The 19,810-nt window shown below is 39.2% G+C and overlaps 1 protein-coding gene across 5 annotated transcripts in view; it reads right to left on the bottom strand.

Moving 5' to 3' along the window:
* The window catches only part of CDK14 (cyclin dependent kinase 14), a 635,411-nt gene that overhangs the window by 482,158 nt on the left and 133,443 nt on the right, over window positions 1–19,810 (bottom strand). For all 5 annotated transcript variants that reach the window (XM_066239829.1, XM_066239828.1, XM_066239831.1 and 2 more), the window contains 2 exons: window positions 13,103–13,348; window positions 2,465–2,559 (listed from right to left, as the gene is read on the bottom strand). In XM_066239829.1, the coding sequence (XP_066095926.1) occupies window positions 2,465–2,559; window positions 13,103–13,348 (341 nt within the window). The remainder of the gene's footprint in view (window positions 1–2,464; window positions 2,560–13,102; window positions 13,349–19,810) is intronic.

Here is a 19,810-nt window from a genome sequence, read left to right as displayed (position 1 = left end):
CTAACCTTGCCACCTTCAAGCAAACAAGCACAGCAGCCTGTCATCCCTTAAAGGAGGAGAGTGGTCAATGGTTTTCATCTCCAGCCAGATGAAATTAAATACTACATGTGACCAGCAAGCTTGAAACTGCTTGAGAAATGCTGACAGGGTACATTTAGACCTGTGGAGTGAAAGGTATTAACTGTTCAGAACCATCCTTCTCAAAGACTGCAGGAACTTAGAGGGCAGTCTTCCTCATATTCAGGCATAATGAACGAAGGCTATTTCAACCATTTCCAAGACTGTGACATAAATCGCAGAGTTAAACACCTAACAGAGTTATTAACTTAAAATGGGACATCAGCTGAGCACATCTTTTGTAGGGCGCACTTCAAAGTGGTTTGTTTCCTTATAATGAAATTGTGTGTTTGCTTCCATTTGATTCATGATTAAACCAAGTCAGTTCATATGTGAGAACCATCTGGAATATTCAACAAGGATCAACTCTTTCCAAGGAAGGCCTTCTACCGTGGAAGCGGAGCAGTGCAATGGTGGCGAAAATAATGGCTTCAAACCAGATAGGTATGAGCCAAACAAGTCCTGCCCTCACCCACCAGCAGACATGGACAAGTGGCCAGAACTCTCCAGGCACCAGTCTGGTCGAACGGAGATGAGAGTAGTAAGATCGTATCTAATCAAGCATTGTGCAAGGCAGACAAGGAAATGCATACAGCATATTATATAACATAACTGCTTAATCCAGTGTAGTTATCTTCATGTTATTAACTTTAAATGTACAAGCAATTGTTATACAGTAGTGTCTGACTATTTTTCTTTAGGAAAATGTTTAAAATTTGGGACATAACCCCTACCGAAATTAGCTCAACCATTTAGACCATGACCATGACATTCTACAACACTCAAGCAATACAGTCATTAATAGTCCTCTAGATTTTGTTTTCACTTTTATTCCTCATTTTTCATTCAAATGTAAAAGACCTTTTTTTCAAATACCTAAGATCTCCAAATTTATACCAGTATTTTGACTTACAGCATTTCTGCACTTCCTTGCTTATCTATCTTTCTTTATCAAAAATACTCCTTCACCTTAACTCAAAAATCATGACCAGCCTGACCAGGCGGCAGTGCAGTGGATAGAGCATTGGCCTGGAGTGCTGAGGACCCAGTTTCAAAACCCCGAGGTCACTGACTGAAGCACGGGATCACAGACATGACTCCATGGTTGCTGGCTTGAGCCCAGGGTGGCTGGCTCGAGCCCAGGGTGGCTGGCTTGAGCCCAGGGTGGCTGGCTCGAGCCCAGGGTGGCTGGCTCGAGCAAGGGGTCTCAGGCTCAGCTGGAGCCCCTCAACCTGGACACATACGAGAAGCAGTCAATGAACAACTAAGGAGCCACAACAACAAGTTGATGCTTCTCATCTCTCTCCCTTCCTCCCTGTCTGTCCCTGTCTGTTCCTCTCTCTCTCTTCCTTTCTCTCTCTCAAAAAAAATCATGAACAAATTATAATACATTCATACCATAAAAGCCAAAACCACCTAAATCAGCATTAAGTCAAAATTTCCAATTATGTGCTCAAAATGATACTTCAGAGAATTCTTTTCTATATCTTTTCATTTAATTACTTAGCTTGAAATTTCCTAATTTTTATAATGACTTAAAAGCGATAAAAAGCGGAACAATCATTCTTCAACATTATTGGGTAATGTGATTAGGCAGAACGGGCTTGCATCTCCTGCAATTACTTCTGAAATAGCATCAAGTTTTCTATGGGCTACATGCTACCAAATACAGTAACTCTGTGCTCTTCATCAGTCAGGGAGAGGGAGGAAGCCTGTCAGAAACACGTCGGGGGGAGCTTGCGAAGGATCCAGACCTGTGCACTGAGCTGGGAAAGTGCAGGGGGAGAGGGCAGAGGGGAGAAGAACGTTTCTCTCTGTGAAAACATATACAGCGTAACACCAAAACAGACACGCGGGGGGAAGAAGAAAGTACCGGTGTGTATTATTTTTAATTAAGTAACTTCTGAAAGATGGAATAAAAGCTCATTTTAAAAGAAAAAACACACAATATATAGATGTGACACATAGACACAGACAACAGTGTGCAGACAGCCGAGGGAAGAGGCGGGCAGAGGGGGTGGGGTGGGGGACCAGGCACCGAAGAGACTTTGCTTGGGGCCACGGGTGCACAGTGCAGTGTGCAGGTGATGTTTTATTGAGTTTTCACACCTGAACACCTGTACCCCTATAAATTCAATTTTAAAAATTATTTAAAAAATAATAATGGCCTAGCCTGACCAGGTGGTGGCGCAGTGGATAGAGCGACAGACTGGGACACGGAGGAAAAGAAAAGAAATAACCAAGGATGGAAATTTTATAAATTAAATAACGATTATGTAAATACACTGTGCCTTAGTGTAAAAGAGCAGTACATTTCACAGGTGAAACACAAAACAAAGGCACTTACTTGCTCTTCCCTTTGTATACTGTAGCGTAAGACCCTTCCCCGAGCTTTTCCAGTTTCTCGTACGAGTCAGCTTTTCCAAATTTGGGACTTGTTGGCTAAAAATGGAGCAGAGGGCAAACAAAACAGATCATATCAAACTAACAATAAGTAACCCAATATATAAAAATAAACAGATCTATCACTTTCGAAAAGACACTTTTCTCACATAAGAATGCTTACGTTTTTGGTTTTTTTCTTATTTTAAAAAACAGCATCAAATTTCAGGGTATAAAATTCCAAATATACAAGTGAACAGTATAGACGTTTAATCTATAATCTAACCAACAAAAGGGAATCATCATTAATATTTTGATATCTCTTCTTTCAATACTATCTGTATACCAAAAATTGCTTGTTTTACAAAAATGGGATTACATCATACATACTATCTTATAACCTGCTCTTTTTTTTTTTACTTAAAATATTGACTATTTTTCATGTCATTATATAAGGGCTGGCAAATCCCACTCACTACTTGTTTTCATATATTCCATAAGCTCAGAAAGGTTTTTACATTTCCTAATAGGGAGGATCAAAAGAAAAATAAAACTTCACAGCATATGAAAATTATATGAAAATCAAATTTTAGTGCCCATAAAGTTTACTGAAAACACAATCACTCATTTATTTACATACTGTGTTATAATTTCAAACTACAACGGAGTTGAAGTTACAGCAGAGATCACACGGCCAGCGACGGTGAAAACAGTTACTATCTGAACCCTGTTGTAAATCATGACTGTATAAAATTCAGTCATCTAAAGGTATTCCTCTAGTACCTTTCAGTGACCGTGCAAACAGATAATCAAAGACATATCATTCAGATATCACTAATTAATACAAAAGGAACTCTCTCTTATGTGTACATAAACCAATCCTTAAAATTTAGCTGCAACAAAATAACTCTTTCTTAAGAAATGGTGTGCCTCACTGTGACCATAAAAGTGCTAAGAGAGTGATATCACTCTTGCTGTGTTCAACTCCCACCCCAACTTCACCAGAGAGCAGTCTTTCATGAAAGCAAATTATCTATTATTTTGTCACTTGTATGAAAGGATAATACCAAAATGTATTAGAAAATGGAAATTATATGAGGAATTAAGGCCCTGGCTGGTTGACTCAGTGGTAGAGCTTCAGCCTGGTGTGTGGATGTCCCAGGTGCAATTCCCCATCAGGGCACATAGGAGAAGTACTCATCTGCTTCTAGACCCCTCCCCCTTCTCCCTTTTTTCTCTATCTTTCTCTCTTCCCTTCCTGCAGCCATGGCTCAATTGGAGCAAGTTGGCCCCGGGTGCTGAGGATGGCTCCATGGCCTCTGACTCAGGCTCTAAGAAGAGCTCAGTTGCTGAGCAATGGAACAACACCCCAGGTGAGCAGAGCATTGTCCTCTAGTGGGCTTGCTGGGTGTTTTCTGGTCAAGGCACATACAGGAGTATGTCTCTCTGCCTTCCCTCCTATCACTGAATAAAATAAAAATCATCTGAGAGGGGTTATCTGAACACAGTTATATAATTGATGAAAAGTTGCTAAGAATTGTGGTACTTTGTAAGTAACCAACTCTAGAAGTTTAGAGAAATAACTTCTTCCAAAAAAGTTTACAGAACACTATCCTTGAGCATATGCTCTTATACCACTTAGGAAACAACACACCCTACTGACAATAAATATGACTCCCACTATATATAAGGATCTAATGTGTCAAATTGAGCACATGCCATGCAGTGACCAAAAAGATATTGTTCAAAAAACAATAATTCAGAAAAAGGAATGAGAAACACAAAGGAATGCTGATATCTAATCAGAAATGTTGAGGAATTCTAAAAGAAGTAATTAGGATCAAAATATTAAAGAAAAGGGGAAACCTGAAGCCCAACATGTAGGTGAAGCCTATTAAAAGTAAAAGAAGCAGGTGTCTGTAGGTCCATATAAGACTAATCAACACAGCTGAGCATGCAGTGTCCTCCCAAGCAAACTGCAGGGACATCTGCACAGAGAAGACAGCTGAGAATGTGGGTATTCAGGATAGAGGGGCAGAGCAAGGATGGAAGTAGCCACTACCTAGAGAAAATGACATGCACACAAACCCAAACTGTAAACCCTGCCTCTCTCGATCAATTCATCACTAGAAACAATTTATGGAAAACAGAACAAACTGACAGCAATTCTCAAACACAAAAATGAAGATACAACCGAAGATCACAAATCCTTTTAGGAAAAGCAATAAAGGAAGCATAAAATTCAATGGGCAGTTAAACTCTTGGTAAAGAGTTGACATTGCAAAGTTAAAAATAACTTCAAATAAAATAATAGTATCTTCAGAGATATCTGAGAAGATATCATATGCCTTTAAAAGAGACAATTAGAGATTTAAAGATTAAATATTTCATTACTGAAATAGAACACTTGATGGGCAGTGAATAAAAGAATAGACACACATGAAAAAGTAGTAAGTTCAATGTTTGAACAGAATTCTCCCAGAACACTTTGGAGGCAGGTTGCATCTAAATAGAATAATTACCCAACAGCATAATATTTTTATAGACAACACTGGCTGAAGAAAGACAATTCAGCACTATTTAAAAATTAAAAAGGAAAATGATTTTGAATCATGAATACTAGACTCAATGACAGTCCCTCAAGTAGGATGGAAAAGCTGCTATTTTACCATTATCAGAAAAATACGTGGATTACAAAATCCCATATTATCTCAAAATAAAAGGAAGTGGGAGTGGGGGGAGACTTGCAAGAAGGCAAGGAACAGGAGGGTAGAAGAAATGAGGCCCATTGGGATTCACTGGACTGACTGCAGATACTGATTAACCATGTGTGTACAAGTTTGAGTATATTTCTTAACTCTTAAAAGGTAATCCCTAGAACAACAGAAATAAGGTGCACAAATTCCAAGCAAATTTTGGGGGAAAGGAAATAAAAAAAAACAATTGCAAAGAAGAGGGGGGAAGAGAATAAAAGGTGGGAGACTAGAGGAGGTGGGATTCTTTTTTTTTTTTTTTTTTTTTTTTTTTTTTTTTTTTTTTTTTTTTTTTTTTTTTTTTTTTTTTTTTTTTTCTGAAGCTGGAAACGGGGAGAGACAGTCAGACAGACTCCCACATGCGCCTGACCGGGATCCACCTGGCACGCCCACCAGGGGTGATGCTCTGCCCACCAGGGCCGAGACCAGAGCCACTCTAGCGCCTGGGGCAGAGGCCAAGGAGCCATCCCCAGTGCCCGGGCCATCTTTACTCCAATGGAGCTTTGGCTATGGGAGGGGAAGAGAGAGACAGAGAGGAAGGAGGGGGGGATGGAGAAGCAAATGGGCGCTTCTCCTATGTGCCCTGGCCGGGAATCGAACCCGGGTCCCCCACACACCAGGCCGACGCTCTACCGCTGAGCCAACCGGCCAGGGCCGAGGAGGTGGGATTCTAAAAAAGGAAAGCATGTTAAGTGAAAAGTCATAAAATAAGAAAGTTAAGTCCAAACATATCAATAATTACAATAAACATAAATGAACAAACTTCCTCTATTAGTAGAAATGTCTCAGATTTTAAAAAAAGATAATCTAGCACTACGCTATTAAGAAGGAAAAAAAATTAAAGCAAATGAGAAATATGAAAATAAAGTACAGAAAAAATATAGCAGAAATAAATATTTTTGCAAAGTCATGTACTTTAGCAATGTTGATGGCAGACAAGATAGAATATACAAAATAGACTAAATTAACACATCTCATTAAAATTATCATAAAAATCCACCAAGAAATTGAATACTCATAAACTACTTTGAGCCAAATAACAAAGTTTTGAAATATATGAAACAACTGCTGACAGTAAGAAATGAGAAATTGTCAAATCCATAGTGTTAATAGGAGACATACATCGCTCAGACATTAACAGCAGATAACTCATAGGTAAAGGGCATGTGGGCTTGCATATTAGAATTAACATTTTCATCTAATAACATATTAATATATATACATTTAACATTCATTTAAAAAAAACCATAGCAAAAATAAAGAATAAAAGGAAAGCTAAATAGTTTAGCCATGTAGGTTAAAAACAAAGTCAAAACTGAAAATTCATAAATAAATATCCAGCACTAAGGACATGACATTTTAAGACCCATGGAATGCAGCCAAATCGATACATGAATAAAAATGTAAATATAGCCTGACAGGTGGTTGCACAATGGATAGAGCATTGACCTGGGACCCTGAGATTCCAGGTTCAAAACCACAAGGTCACCAGCTTGAGCATGGGATCATTCAGATGATCCCAAGGTCGCTGGCTTTAGCAAAGCGTCACTGGTTCAGCTTGAGCCCCCCATCAAGGCACATATGAGAAGCAATCAATGAACAACTAAAGTGAAGCAACTACAAGCTGATGTTTCTCATCTTTCTCCCTTCCTGTGTCTTTCTCTCTCTCTCTCAAAAAAAAAGTAAATATATATGCACATACTATAGAAAAGAAAGCTTGAAAGTAATGAATTGGACATTTCTAACTGCAGCTCAAAAAGGAATAAAGTACACAGTAGGAAGTAACTAATAAAGACAATGAACCACCCATTCTTTCCCCCAAGAAACTTGTAAGGTACAAACCATGTGTTGAGTTGAAGCAAGTAAAACTTAATGGAAAATTACATTCAAAATCACCTGCCTCGTCCTGTGTGGGTTGTATTCTCATGCATTTTTCATCGCTGGGAAACAGCTTGCGAATGTTGCACTTTACCATCACCCTCCTGAGCCAAGTTTTAAATAGAAATTTAAAAACCTATATTAAACTTCAGTATAAAATGATCTTCAATGGGGAAAATATTGTGTTCACAGTTCCACTCTAAATTATTTAACATCAGAATGAGAAGTCTGCATGTTTGCTTTCGCGCTCCTTTAAGAATAAATCTAATCTAAGTTGAAGTAAAATGCAGCAGCAGAAAATCGCCTCTTTACTCGTATTAGGAGATAAACTGCTAATGCGTATTTAGAGCAAGTGAGAAGAGACAGTCACACAAAACTTGTAAGAGAATATTTTCTCTGCTGGGAAGGCACAAGTAATTTTCTAAAAAATTATTCTCTTCCTAAACTGCTTTATATCATAGAGCTGATACAATCACTTTGAGATACAGATCATTCTATATTTACAACTTGAAGGAATTTAACTGAGGAAAATAGAAAAACAAGGAGAATATTTTTTAAAATATACTCCATTTATACAGAAGAAAAATCAAGTAAGAGGAAATGCTAATGGCACAAAGTAGTCCATTTACCTAATTGAATGGATCTGAATGCATTAACTGCCATGGTTACAATATAGTCTATGAGCACTGTGATGGTAGAAAATTAATATTTCCCCACCTTTGGTGGTCATACAATCAATGCTATTTGCCCCATGAAACCAGTATGTAAACATTATGGAAATGTATTGTAACATAAAGGCCAATCATGCTAGCTCCATAGCAAGAATTGCATACATATACAATAATTCCTCTCTAAAACTTGCTGTAGTCCACAAAAGAATGTGCTTATGGAAGAGGCCATGGCTACGAGATAGTCTGCGCTTTCAGAGTTAAAATTCTTATAAAGTCAGTCTCCTATTTTGAGTATGCGAAAATGTTCTGATCTGTAATTACTATGTAAATTAATAAGGAATTCAAGTGCTAAATCTCTCGGGAGGGCAACAATAAAAACCCTTCCTATCAAAGGAGCAAAACTAAGAATAATTCAGAGGAGGGGTCCTCTTTTGTTTAATAATTAAAGATCAAGCCTTTTGGTTTACCTTATTTTCCTTGCACTTTTATTAAATCATCATATTTAAATAAAGATGCTAGACCAAAGCAGGATGTTGTCAACCCTGCACAGCATCTTTGACTGCCTGATGTCAGGTGCACGCATGGGCGGGCAACAGTGTTACAGGACAACTATTCTCGGCTTATCGCTTCCCCACTTAGAGTGCAGGCTTGAGATAGCACTTCAGAGAACTGGAAATACAGGGGGCTAATCAGCAATTATTGATGGACACTAACTGCATGGCGATGTAGAATTTAATGAGATAATGTTAATACCTTTTTTTTTTTAAACAGAATAAAGGTACAGAGAACTGTCAATTGTCTGGACCAATGGAGGAGAACATTGGCATGAATAATGGAAATGTGAAGATACTATTCCAGCTGAATGGTGTTTGCTACCCTGGCCTTGCTAGTTCATTGTTTGTGTAATCAACAAAAACTAGCTATTGTCAAGTGTTTACTATGCATCAGGCTGTGAGCTAATCACTTTAAAAACATTATCTAAATTTAATTCTTGTCACACCACCCTGAGATTGGTTCTGTTAGTATCCCCATTTGAACATGAAAAATTTAAAGAGTGGAGAAATAAAGCAACTTATCTAAAATCCTATAGCTAATAGCAAAGCTAGACTTCAAACCAAGTTGATTGGAATAAAAAACCAATTTTCTTTACCACTGCTACGTTGGTGGAATCTTCATGAAGACCTACCTCCCACCCAGAAAAGGATATTAAATTATGATTAGGTCTGTCATCTACTGAAATCCTAATCCTAAAAGCAGGGTTGGGCTTTTGAACTGTATTTATTATACAGGGCAGAGCAAAAGTAGGTCTACAGTTGTTCATATGGAAAATAATACAATAATTAGTAAGTAATAAAACAAGAATAAACTGTGTTTTGCCCCACTCTGTATTTACAAACTGCATCAGTACTCTCTGCGTTCATGCAATGATACTATGATATGGCTGTAAGGATGTCCACAGTTTCACACTGAATTCATTGAAATAGATTTTAACCTTTATACATAACTCCCTGATTAAGATTCTTGATGAGTCCCCAAATTTCAAGATCACAAATAAGAATCACCACGCCAGCCTGACCAGGCAGTGGCGCAGTGGATAGAGTGTCAGACTGGAACGCAGAGAACCCAGGTTCAAAACTCCATTGTCACCGGCCATTAGTACGGCTCATCCAGCTTCAGCACAGGGTTGCTGGCTTGAGCATGCGATCATAGATATGACCCCATGGTTGATGGCTTGAGCCCAAAGGTCACTGGCTTGAAGCCCAAGGTCACTGGCTTGAGCAAGGGGTCATTTCCTCTGCTGTAGCCCCACAGTCAAGGCACATATGAGAAAGTAATCAATGAACAACTAAGATGCTGCAACAAAAAATTGATGGTTCTCATCTCTCTCCCTTCCTGTCTATCTGTCCCTCTCTCTGTCTCTGTCAAAAAAAAAAAAAAAAAAAAAAAGAAAAGAAAATGAAAAAAAAGGAATCACCACTCCATTACATTATACTATAATTGTGAGACTGGGTATGGGAATAAGGCAGGAAGGATTCCACCAGAACTCTGTGGCCTCATCAGATAACGAGGATTTGAAGGGAAAGCCATGGCTAAATATTCTTCTGTCTTTGAACTCAAGAACAGGCTCCATCATCCTGCATTCTGAGCCCTATTAAACACAGCCACACTAAGGTAGAGCATACTGAATGGGGAACTTGGTTACAAAATAGATCTACATGCTAGACAGAGGGATAGACCCAAGCATTGTGAGTCATAAAAACCTGACAGGGGGCTTGCTTCTAGCTAGGAACTATCTAGTACCTACAAGAAAAAAGCAATGCCAAGGTAAGACCCCCAAGGATGCCAAGGTCTTACCCCCAAGTAAGACCAACCAAATGGAACTCTCGTTTTCAAGTTTGTACCTTCCTCCCCTCTCTCTAAGTTGGACCCACCTATCATGTAATGTAGATTCCTTTTCTTTTTCTTTCTTCCTTTTTTTTTTTTTTGGTGATGGAAGAAAGTAAATATTGAACAACTTGGGGAATGTATACAGGACAGTAATCTGAATATGAATATCAGAAAATAGGTTTTCTTTAAGTTCAGATATATCAGTACAATTCAATACAATCCCGTCTAAACTGAGCTAGCAAGATAGGCGGCAGTCCTCCATAGCTCACCCAGTGGTCCCAGCCACTGGAGAGGGCGTCTGCTCGGAGGAGGTGACAGACACAGGGGAGGGGAAGTCTGTCCTGTCAGTGATGGCACAAAACACTTTGCAGGAAATAGACCCAGGAAGAGTAGGCACTCAAAAAAATGTCTAAATAAATAAACAAAATAGGTCAAACACCTCTTAAAATATATCAATTTAGATAAAATCACATTCTTTATATTCTGCCTGAATTTTAAAGTGCCACTCTCTGGACAAAATCAGGAGAGACAGATGAATGTCAAGGCACTCTTGGTTCCTTGATTTCAGTCATGACCCTTCATATAGACAATGACCAGTATGTATGGGTGACTAAGTGGTTAGAGCATCGTCCTGATACACCAAGACTGCGGGTTCTATCCCCATCGGGGCACGTACAAGAATCAGCCAGTGGGTGCATAACTACATGGAACAACAAATCCATGTTTCGCTCTCTCTCTCTCTCTCTCCCTTTTTCTCTCCCTGAAGTCAATAAATAAATTCTTTAAAGAGTAAAAATTAAAAAGTCTTTCTCTTTAAAAAGATTCAATGTCTGGTTCTTAGACTTTAAGATACTGAAAACAATCGGGAATAAGTGAACAAGTTTTAACATTTATTCTGAAATGACACTCTTTGTCAACTTGCCAAATGCAAATCTATCCTCACTGTCCTCCCAACAAAGTTCAACATCCTCTCCAAAGGGTTTTAATTTAATTATAAGTCCCTCTAACCGAAAACTAAAAAAAAAAAGACCTTTCCAAAAATAAGTTGAATCATTTCCTACTTGCTTGTTGGGTGCTTATGAATGAAGACTCTACACATAGTCTGACCAAACACATACTCACTCTCTCTTTCAAGACATTAAATCAGTGGTTCCCAAACGTTTTGAAGTCAGGACACATTTTAAATCCTACAAATAGTTGTAGGCGCACTATATACAAATTTCTGAGAAATATGTTATAATAATTAAATCAAATATTAAAGAAAAAAATATAAAGTCCAAGCGTGCTTTTATGGTAATTAAACAAAATAAATACAACAAAATTAAATTTATTCTGACATTAAAACATTTTATATTATATTTTTGGAGTTATGCTTTTTAGAATTCATAAAAAAGAGGGGTTAAAAATTTTAAAATGACAAAAAAGTTACCTTTTTTAATATACAGTGTGTCCGTAAAGTCATGGTGCACTTTTGACCGGTCACAGAAAAGCAACAAAAGATCATAGAAATGTGAAATCTGCACCAAATAAAAGGAAAACTCTCCCAGTTTCATACCTATTCAGTGCAGTTTGATGTGGGCTCACGCACAGATTTTTCAGGGCTCCTTAGGTAGCTATCCCATATAGCCTCTACAGACTCGTCACTGACTGATGGCCTACCCGAATGGGGTTTCTCCACCAAACTGCCGGTTTCCTTCAACTGCTTATCCCACCGAGTAATGTTATTCCTATGTGGTGGCGCTTCGTTATAAACGCGCCGATATTCACGTTGCACTTTGGTCACGTATTCGAATTTAGCGAGCCACAGAACACACTGAACTTTCCTCTGTACCGTCCACATCTCCACTGGCATGGCTGTGGGCTGCTCCGCTGTATACACAGTGTTACGTCATCATCTGTGCATGCACACATGCTGACACATCATCCTACAGAAACTGGGAGGGTTTTCCTTTTATTTGGTGCAGATTTCACATTTCTATCGTCTTTTGTTGCTTTCCTGTGACTGGTCAAAAGTGTACCATGACTTTACGGACACACTGTATAGATACATTCTCAGTAAGATTTAGTCAATTTGGCAGGTCCCAGTACAAATGTGTTCAGTTTTTTCATTCTTGTGTTTATGAGGAACATGAGCCTGATGTGTCCTAGTGATTTCTTCAATGTTTGCACATATATTTGAAAGGCAAACTCTCATTTCCTCCTCAATACATTGAAGAATTCCTCTGTTTTTACTCTTTTTTTAAAAAAAAATTATTTATTCATTATAGAAAGGAGAGAGAGAGAGAAGGGGGGAGGAGCAGGAACCATCAACTCCCATATGTGCCTTGACCAGGGAAGCCCAGGGTTTTGAACCGGCAACCTCAGCATTTCCAGGTTGACACTTTATTCACTGTGCCACCTCAGGTCAGGCTTGTTTTTACTCTTAATTGTGTTGAGTGCAGAAAACCCCCACCATACATATCATCTTAACTTTACACCAGACAAAGGATAGAAGAAACTCGCCTCCAGTCTTTCTGGGGAACATGGAGGGTAGCATAAACAACCCAGCACCACAGCTTAACAGCCTTTTGCAACCTAATCAGGCAAGTGGGGTCGGGGGTTGGGCAGACTGTCAGCTTACAGCCAATTCCCCACACCTCTGTCCCCCAAAAATCTAAACTCCAAAAACCCTGTTGGTTTTTTGGTCCCGAACAGGCATATATTTCTCTGGAATACCATAGGCACACCTGGAAATCTTCTAGGTTGTACCAGTGCGCCCTGGCACACACTTTGGGAACCACTGCATTAACCATCCTGGGAGAGAATGCATCCTAAGGCACTGAGAAAGGCATCTGCCCTCTTCTGACACAGTGTGCTACTCTTCGAAGAGGGCCACTCCTGTCTCCCCACCAGAAGGGAGAAGATTGCACTCACCGAGCTGGGGCTGGAGTGCCGCCTAACTTTCGGAGACTCTTTGCCGGTAGAGGAACTCTTAAAGTTAATGCAAGCATTGTTCTCTGAGTGCACCCTCTTTACTTGATTAGTCGGTTTCTCAAATGGGTCAAAAGTGCTCTGTGTCCTCTGCACCCTGACTTTTTTATCCTCAGGAATTGTGTCCAGGGGTTTGATCACTGAGTCCATTCCCTGGCAGTTCCGTGTAGACATCTTTGTGACACATATCTAGAAGAAGAAAAAAAAAAGAAATTAAACTCAGAACTCTTCCCTGAAACTTTAATATCAAACACATGCTTATTTGTCATCCTAAAAAGCATGCCACTTTTAATATCAGGGAAGACCCAAAAAAGGCCACATTCTAAAAGTTATACCTGCTTAAATCACAACATGAAGAATTCCTCATAAAAATGCAACTCCCAAACAGGAAACATAAGGCCTAGACTGCTTGTGCCCCAAGGAGGTTCTTGAACTCTGTCATGTTTTACCACCTTATGGCAAGTGGGATTATTTCTGAGTCACTAACAAGCTGGAAAATGTGCCGTAATAAGAAGAAAGCAGTTGAGGCCTTGGCCGGGTGGCTCAGTTGGTTGGAGCATTGTTCTGATACTCCAAGCTTGTCGGTTCAATCCTCAGTCAGGGCACATATAAGAATCAACCAATGAATGCATAAAATATTCAATGTATAAAACGATGTTTCTCCTTTTCTCTTTAAAATCAATCAATCAAAAACAAACTAACAGTTGAGCTAAAATGGGCATTTTGATTCATGGGCCATCATGGAAGCAGCTACCAGAGGCTAGAATAAAAGATCATTATGTTCTTCAAAAGCTTTATGCTTGAATATGTATGTTTAAAGTCTGCCCCATCTTGATTATATCTCCAAATGGGAATAAAGCATATTCAAAGGTTAATTTGGTTGGAGATTTTGAATATGTTTAAAATGTTTTGTTTTGGGTTTTTTTGACAAACAGAGAGTGTCAGAGAGAGGGACAGATAGGGACAGACAGACAGGAAGGGAGAGAGATGAGAAGCATTAATTCTTCGTTGCGGCTCCTTAGTCTCCTTAGTTGTTCACTCATATGTGCTTTGACCAGGATGCTACAGCAGAGCGAGTGACCCCTTACTCAAGCCAGCAACCTTAGGCTTCAAGCCAGTGACCTTTGGGCTCAAGCTGGTCAACCTGCACTCAAGCAGGTGACCTCGGGGTTTCAAACCTGAGTCCTCCGCATCCCAGTCTGACACTCTATCCACTGTGCCACTGCCTGGTCAGGCAAAAAATGTTTTTACCAAAACTATGTAAATACTAAAACTAATGGATGAAAATGAATAATACTCTAATAGAAAAACATCGACTAACAACATTTCAAAATTTTGCTCACACTATTCAGCCCGACTCCTACCCTTCCCCATCTTCTCCCCTCATTCTCTTCGTGCACGGCCTTCCCCACTCTCTCTCCTTATTTCAGTCCCTCTGACGTCTGCTCCTTGTTTTCTACTTTTTGCTCTAATGCTGCCATTCTCCCTATGCTCTGGACACTCTGTTATTCTTATTAAATAACTTATGGTCTCTGGCTTGTCTGTAAAGCTAGATAGCTTTATTATTCTCTCTAGAGAATAGATTCCTTTTAAAGTTTTTATTTCTCTTCTTGTGAAGTTCCCACATTCCTATTTTAAAAGGCAGGAAAACAGAAGATATTTCAGATAATCCTGTATTTGTTAAAGTAAAACTGTAAAGTGTCTGAGTAATATATATATGTTACACACACACATACACACACACATATAGGCTGATTGCATATGAGAATTAATGTATCCATTAATAGATACAAATAGATATCGATAGATACAGATATGCCTGCAGGCAAACACAGACAGAGATGCAGACTTCTGTGTGTGTCTGTAGCAGCACAGTGAAATGTACAGAAGGAAACACACCAAGTTCTGGGTATTGTTCAGCATAAATGCTGCCCCAAGAGTATCTCAACTACTAAGCGCAGGTTAGATTCTAATTAAGTCAAACGAGAAGGATGTCATCCTCCTTTTTTATAAGACCAGAAAATAGCTGAAGATGTCAATAAAAGAGTTCTCTATTCATAATCAAAAGCTCACAATGTATCACAAGGAGATTAGAGGCCCTCAGTATTTTTAAGGCCTTATGTGTCCTTCCTAGCCCCCAGTTCTTGACTGTGGGCTGCATTTGTTGACTTGCATCCAGGAATCCTGTCGTCTCACTTCTGAGAGAGATTATAGAAGAGCATGGCTTCCCTGCTGGTGCTCTCTCCCTCTCGATCCTTGTCTCGTAGATCACTAGCTCAGGGGAAGCAGCTGCTGCCACACAGGGCAGCCCTGGGGAGAGGCACATCTGCAGAGGCTGAGCCTGAAAACAGCCACGTGAGCCGTGCTTCCAAGTGCGGCAACTCCTGGCCTTCTGCTTGACTGGAACTTCCTGAGCCCCTGAGCCAGAGGCGCCAGCAAAGGAGCGCCTGGATTCTAGGCCCACAGAAAATGTGAGATAAAAAAATACTTGTTGTTTTGAGATGCTAAGTTTTGGGGTAATGTTTTATGCGGGAATAGATAACTAACACAGAGATTTTTTTTTTAACCTTATGATCATCTAAATAGACTCAGAAAAAAGCTTATGACAAAATCTAGAACCCTGATAAGGACATCTACCAAAAAACTACAGCTAACGTAAAGCTAATGGTGAGAAACTGAATGTCTTTTACCTAGGAACAGAGACAAATCAAGGATGTCCACTTTCATCACTTTGATTCAACACTGTCTTATAAGTTCTAGACCAGTGGTAGTCAACCTGGTCCCTACCGCCCACTAGTGGGCGTTCCAGCTTTCATGGTGGGTGGTAGCAGAGCAACCAAAATATAAATAAAAAATAGATTTAACTATAGTAAGTTGTTTCATAAAGATTTATTCTGCCAAACTTAGCGAAAATCTGACATAAAGTACTTGGTAAGTAATTATTATTATATGCTTTAACTTGCTGTAATTCTGCTTTATAAATTTTATAAAGTTACTTCCCTATTTAATAAATCACCATTACTGTGGAACTGGTGGGCGGTTAGAAAATTTTACTACTAACAGAGATACAAAAGTGGGCAGGAGGTATAAAAAGGTTGACTATCTCTGTTCTAGACAACGCCACAGAGCAAGAAAAAAGAAATAAAAAGCATTCACATTGGAAAGGAAGAAATAATATCAACTTTATTCACAGAAGACTATGGCCTATGTAGAAAATCCAGTGAAACCTACCCCCCCCCAAAAAAAGCCAAATAAGTTGATTAAGGGTACAAAACACAAAATTAACATGCAAAAATCATTTGTATTTCTAGATACTAGCAATAATGAGAAATTTAAATTTAAAAAACAATTTACAACAGCTTCAAACAATATAAAATATTTAGTGATCAATATGACAACATATGTGCAAGGTCTATACACAGAAACTGCAAAAACATGGCTGAAGGAAGCAAAATTAGAGGGTAAAAAATAAAACACAGGTGAAGGATTAGCCAAGGTCATACATACATAACACATATACAGACAGTAAGGTAGCGACAGCCAGAGGGAAACGGGTGGAGGGGAGCACAGGGGAGGAAGAGGCGGAAAGAGACTTTGCAGGGGGTGTGGGGGGAGGGGCTCGATGCCCTGTGTACAGGTTGTTATATTGAGTGGGTCACTTGAAACCATGTCAACACAATACATTAAAAATTAAAATAAGACAAAACACAAGAAACAATTCATGGATCTTTCAATTTACTGTGACATTTTCAGAAAGAAGCTAATATCTGTGTTTCAGCCATAAAATTCGTTTTTTACTTAACCTAAAAGATTTACATATGCATATACAATATAAATTAAATTAGGTGATAAATGTGTATGGAATGATAACATAAAAATATATAAATGGGGACTGAACTGATACATAAATAATGAAAAAATGGTGACCATGATCCTACTCTATCCTTAAAACTAGCACCAGGAGACACAAATCGCACAGAAATATCTCTTTGTTGTGTCAAGAAAAATAAAGTATATTCTATTCAATCCTACATGCTATTTTTTATTTCAAGTCTTTGAACTATATTAGTAAAACAGGCTTTATTAGCTAGAGTACTCTATTTTCTAAATTTGTGGGAAGATATATGGGGAAATTTTTTTCTAGATACATGCAGAAAATTTTAGTATAAAATATAAATCTGAAGCACATGGACACCGACACAGCCACAGCACAAAACATTAGTGAGGACTAAATGACAACTATAACCTCAACAGCTCAGCAAGGAGAAAGAGCCGCTGGAAGGGCACCGTCAAGGCTAAGAGAATGAACTTGATTCTTAACCAGTTCGTGAAACCACATCAACTCATAGAAACCTTTCATCTGCTGCCTCACGTGCTCCCAGTGTCGACACACTAAGACTCGCAGGGCTGTTAACTTCCGGAGACAAGTACTCCAATGGAAAATTGTGATAACTCTCTGAGTCCACACAATTTAAGCAAGAGAAATTATGACAAAACTTACTCCAAGTCTTATCCCCTTCCTCGTGCCTTACATAAAGGTCCTATGTTAATATTTTCCAGTCGGGTAGCCTTTCATTGAATGGATCTGACTCTGACACACTTGATAATTGTAAAAATCAGTAAAAGCTATGCACCAGTGGAAAACCACCTTCTCTAAGGTATTGTACATTAAGACACAAGCGTAGCAGCTTTTTCCTTAGTTTTAAGAGAAAAAAAGTATTGCAATAAAATTTTCTAAACTAAAAATATTTCCCACATTCTTAAGCACTTCGCATTTATCAATTTTATCATCTTACTAACCAATGAGACACTACAAGTAGAAAACAACCATTACCATAAAGTCAACTTCTTAGAAACTTATGAAAACATGCCTATGGTTGTGATTTTACTACAATCACAAATATATATCTTGCTAGTTATTCCTAGTTAGATGAAAACTTTACGACATATCCCTCAGGGGCTCCGGGCAGCACGTCTTCCAGGTGCCCGTCAGCAGAAGACACCGGGGACGCGGTCTCTGCTTGTACAGCTCCGCACAGGCGAGGACATGGTACTCGTGATGCACCTTCTCCTACAGTTCCTGCTCAGGGCCGGGCCCACGGAAGAGCTCAGTAAGGCTTTGTCAAATTAGCAAATCAGGTTTAAGAAGCTTCGTTCAAAATGGTAGTTTTCATGCTTTCTTGCTGAAAAGGGCTGACGTTCCGAAACATTTATTATTTCAGAGCTATTGTCTAAAAAACAGCAGTCTTGACACAAAAATAAACATATATATATATATATATATATATATGCATAGATTGCTATCAACAAAAGTAAGATTTCTTTTTTTTAATTTTTATTTATTGATTTTAGTGAGAGAGGAAGGGAGAGAGACAGGATCATCAATCTGCTCCTGTATGTGCCCTGATCAGGGATCGAACCAGCAACCTCTGTGCTTCAGGATGATGCTCTAACCAACCGAGTTATCCAGCCAAGGAATGTAAGATTATTTTTAAAACATGCTCATTCTGATCAGCAGAATTCTAACACGACAACCAGTGTTCCCCACCTTTAAATAACTCTCCCAACTTTCAGTTGAAAACGATGAGATATCACTCCCGTGATTGTGCTATGTGATAGAGCAAAGAGGACATGATCTTCGGTGGGCTTGGCCTCCTCGGGAGAGCCACTTAAAAACAGGGCCTTTTTCCTCCAGCTAGTCACAGCAAAGAAAGAGATGTGACCTGGCTAGCCTGCAAGAGAGCAAACATTTCCTAGCACAGTCTGAAGGGGAGCCTCTAAGCGCGGACAGCCAGCAAGGAAACGGGGACCACAGCACTACAACCACAGAAGGTAAGTTCTGCTAATGCGAGTCTGGAAGAGGATCCCGAGCTCCAGTGAGGACCACAACCACGCCCAAGACCTTGATCTCAGCCCAGTAAGACCCAGGGCAGAGAAATCAGCTATGGCGTGCCTGGGCTTTCTTCTTCTTCTTCTTCTTTCTTTTTAATTTATTGATTGATTTTAGAGAGAGAAAAAGGGGGGAGAGATTAATTTGTTGTTCCACTTATATATGCATTCACTGGTTGATTTTTGTATGTGCTCTGACTAGGGATTGAACCCACAACCCTAGTGTATCAGGACGATGCTCTAACCAACTGAAGTACCCAGCCAGGGCTTCCATGGCTGGGCTTCTCACCTACAGAAACAGATGTAATAACATGGTAGGTTTGTGGTCACGTGTTACACAGCAACAGAAAACTAATACACTAGCTTTACTGAAATTGCTTGAAGCACTTTGATATCTGAGCAGAATGTTCTTAGGAACATGGTGCAGACACCACTTTCTGAATTTGATACACTGTATCAGATCCAGGAGAAACAGTGATGAGTCTATGACCACTATCAATAAATGACCCCACATTGGGAGTGTTCTGCCTGGTGTAACTCCATCAGCATTATAAAGCCCATAAGCAAGTTCTGCACATAATCAAGTTTATACACAATTTACGCTGGTTTCCACTTCGTCGGGGGTTTATGTGAATAACACCAGTATTGGCACGTGCTTTCTGCATGCATCCTCATCCAGGAAGTAATCTATACTTGAGTTTTCCACATAGGGCAAAGTGACTGTTCTGGAAAAGTTTCAAGTTTCCAATCTTTGAGACAAAC

The sequence above is a fragment of the Saccopteryx bilineata genome, chromosome 7 (genome assembly GCF_036850765.1).
Source record: "Saccopteryx bilineata isolate mSacBil1 chromosome 7, mSacBil1_pri_phased_curated, whole genome shotgun sequence".
Lineage (NCBI taxonomy): Eukaryota > Metazoa > Chordata > Mammalia > Chiroptera > Emballonuridae > Saccopteryx > Saccopteryx bilineata.
This window is presented reverse-complemented; position numbering and strand designations above follow the sequence as displayed.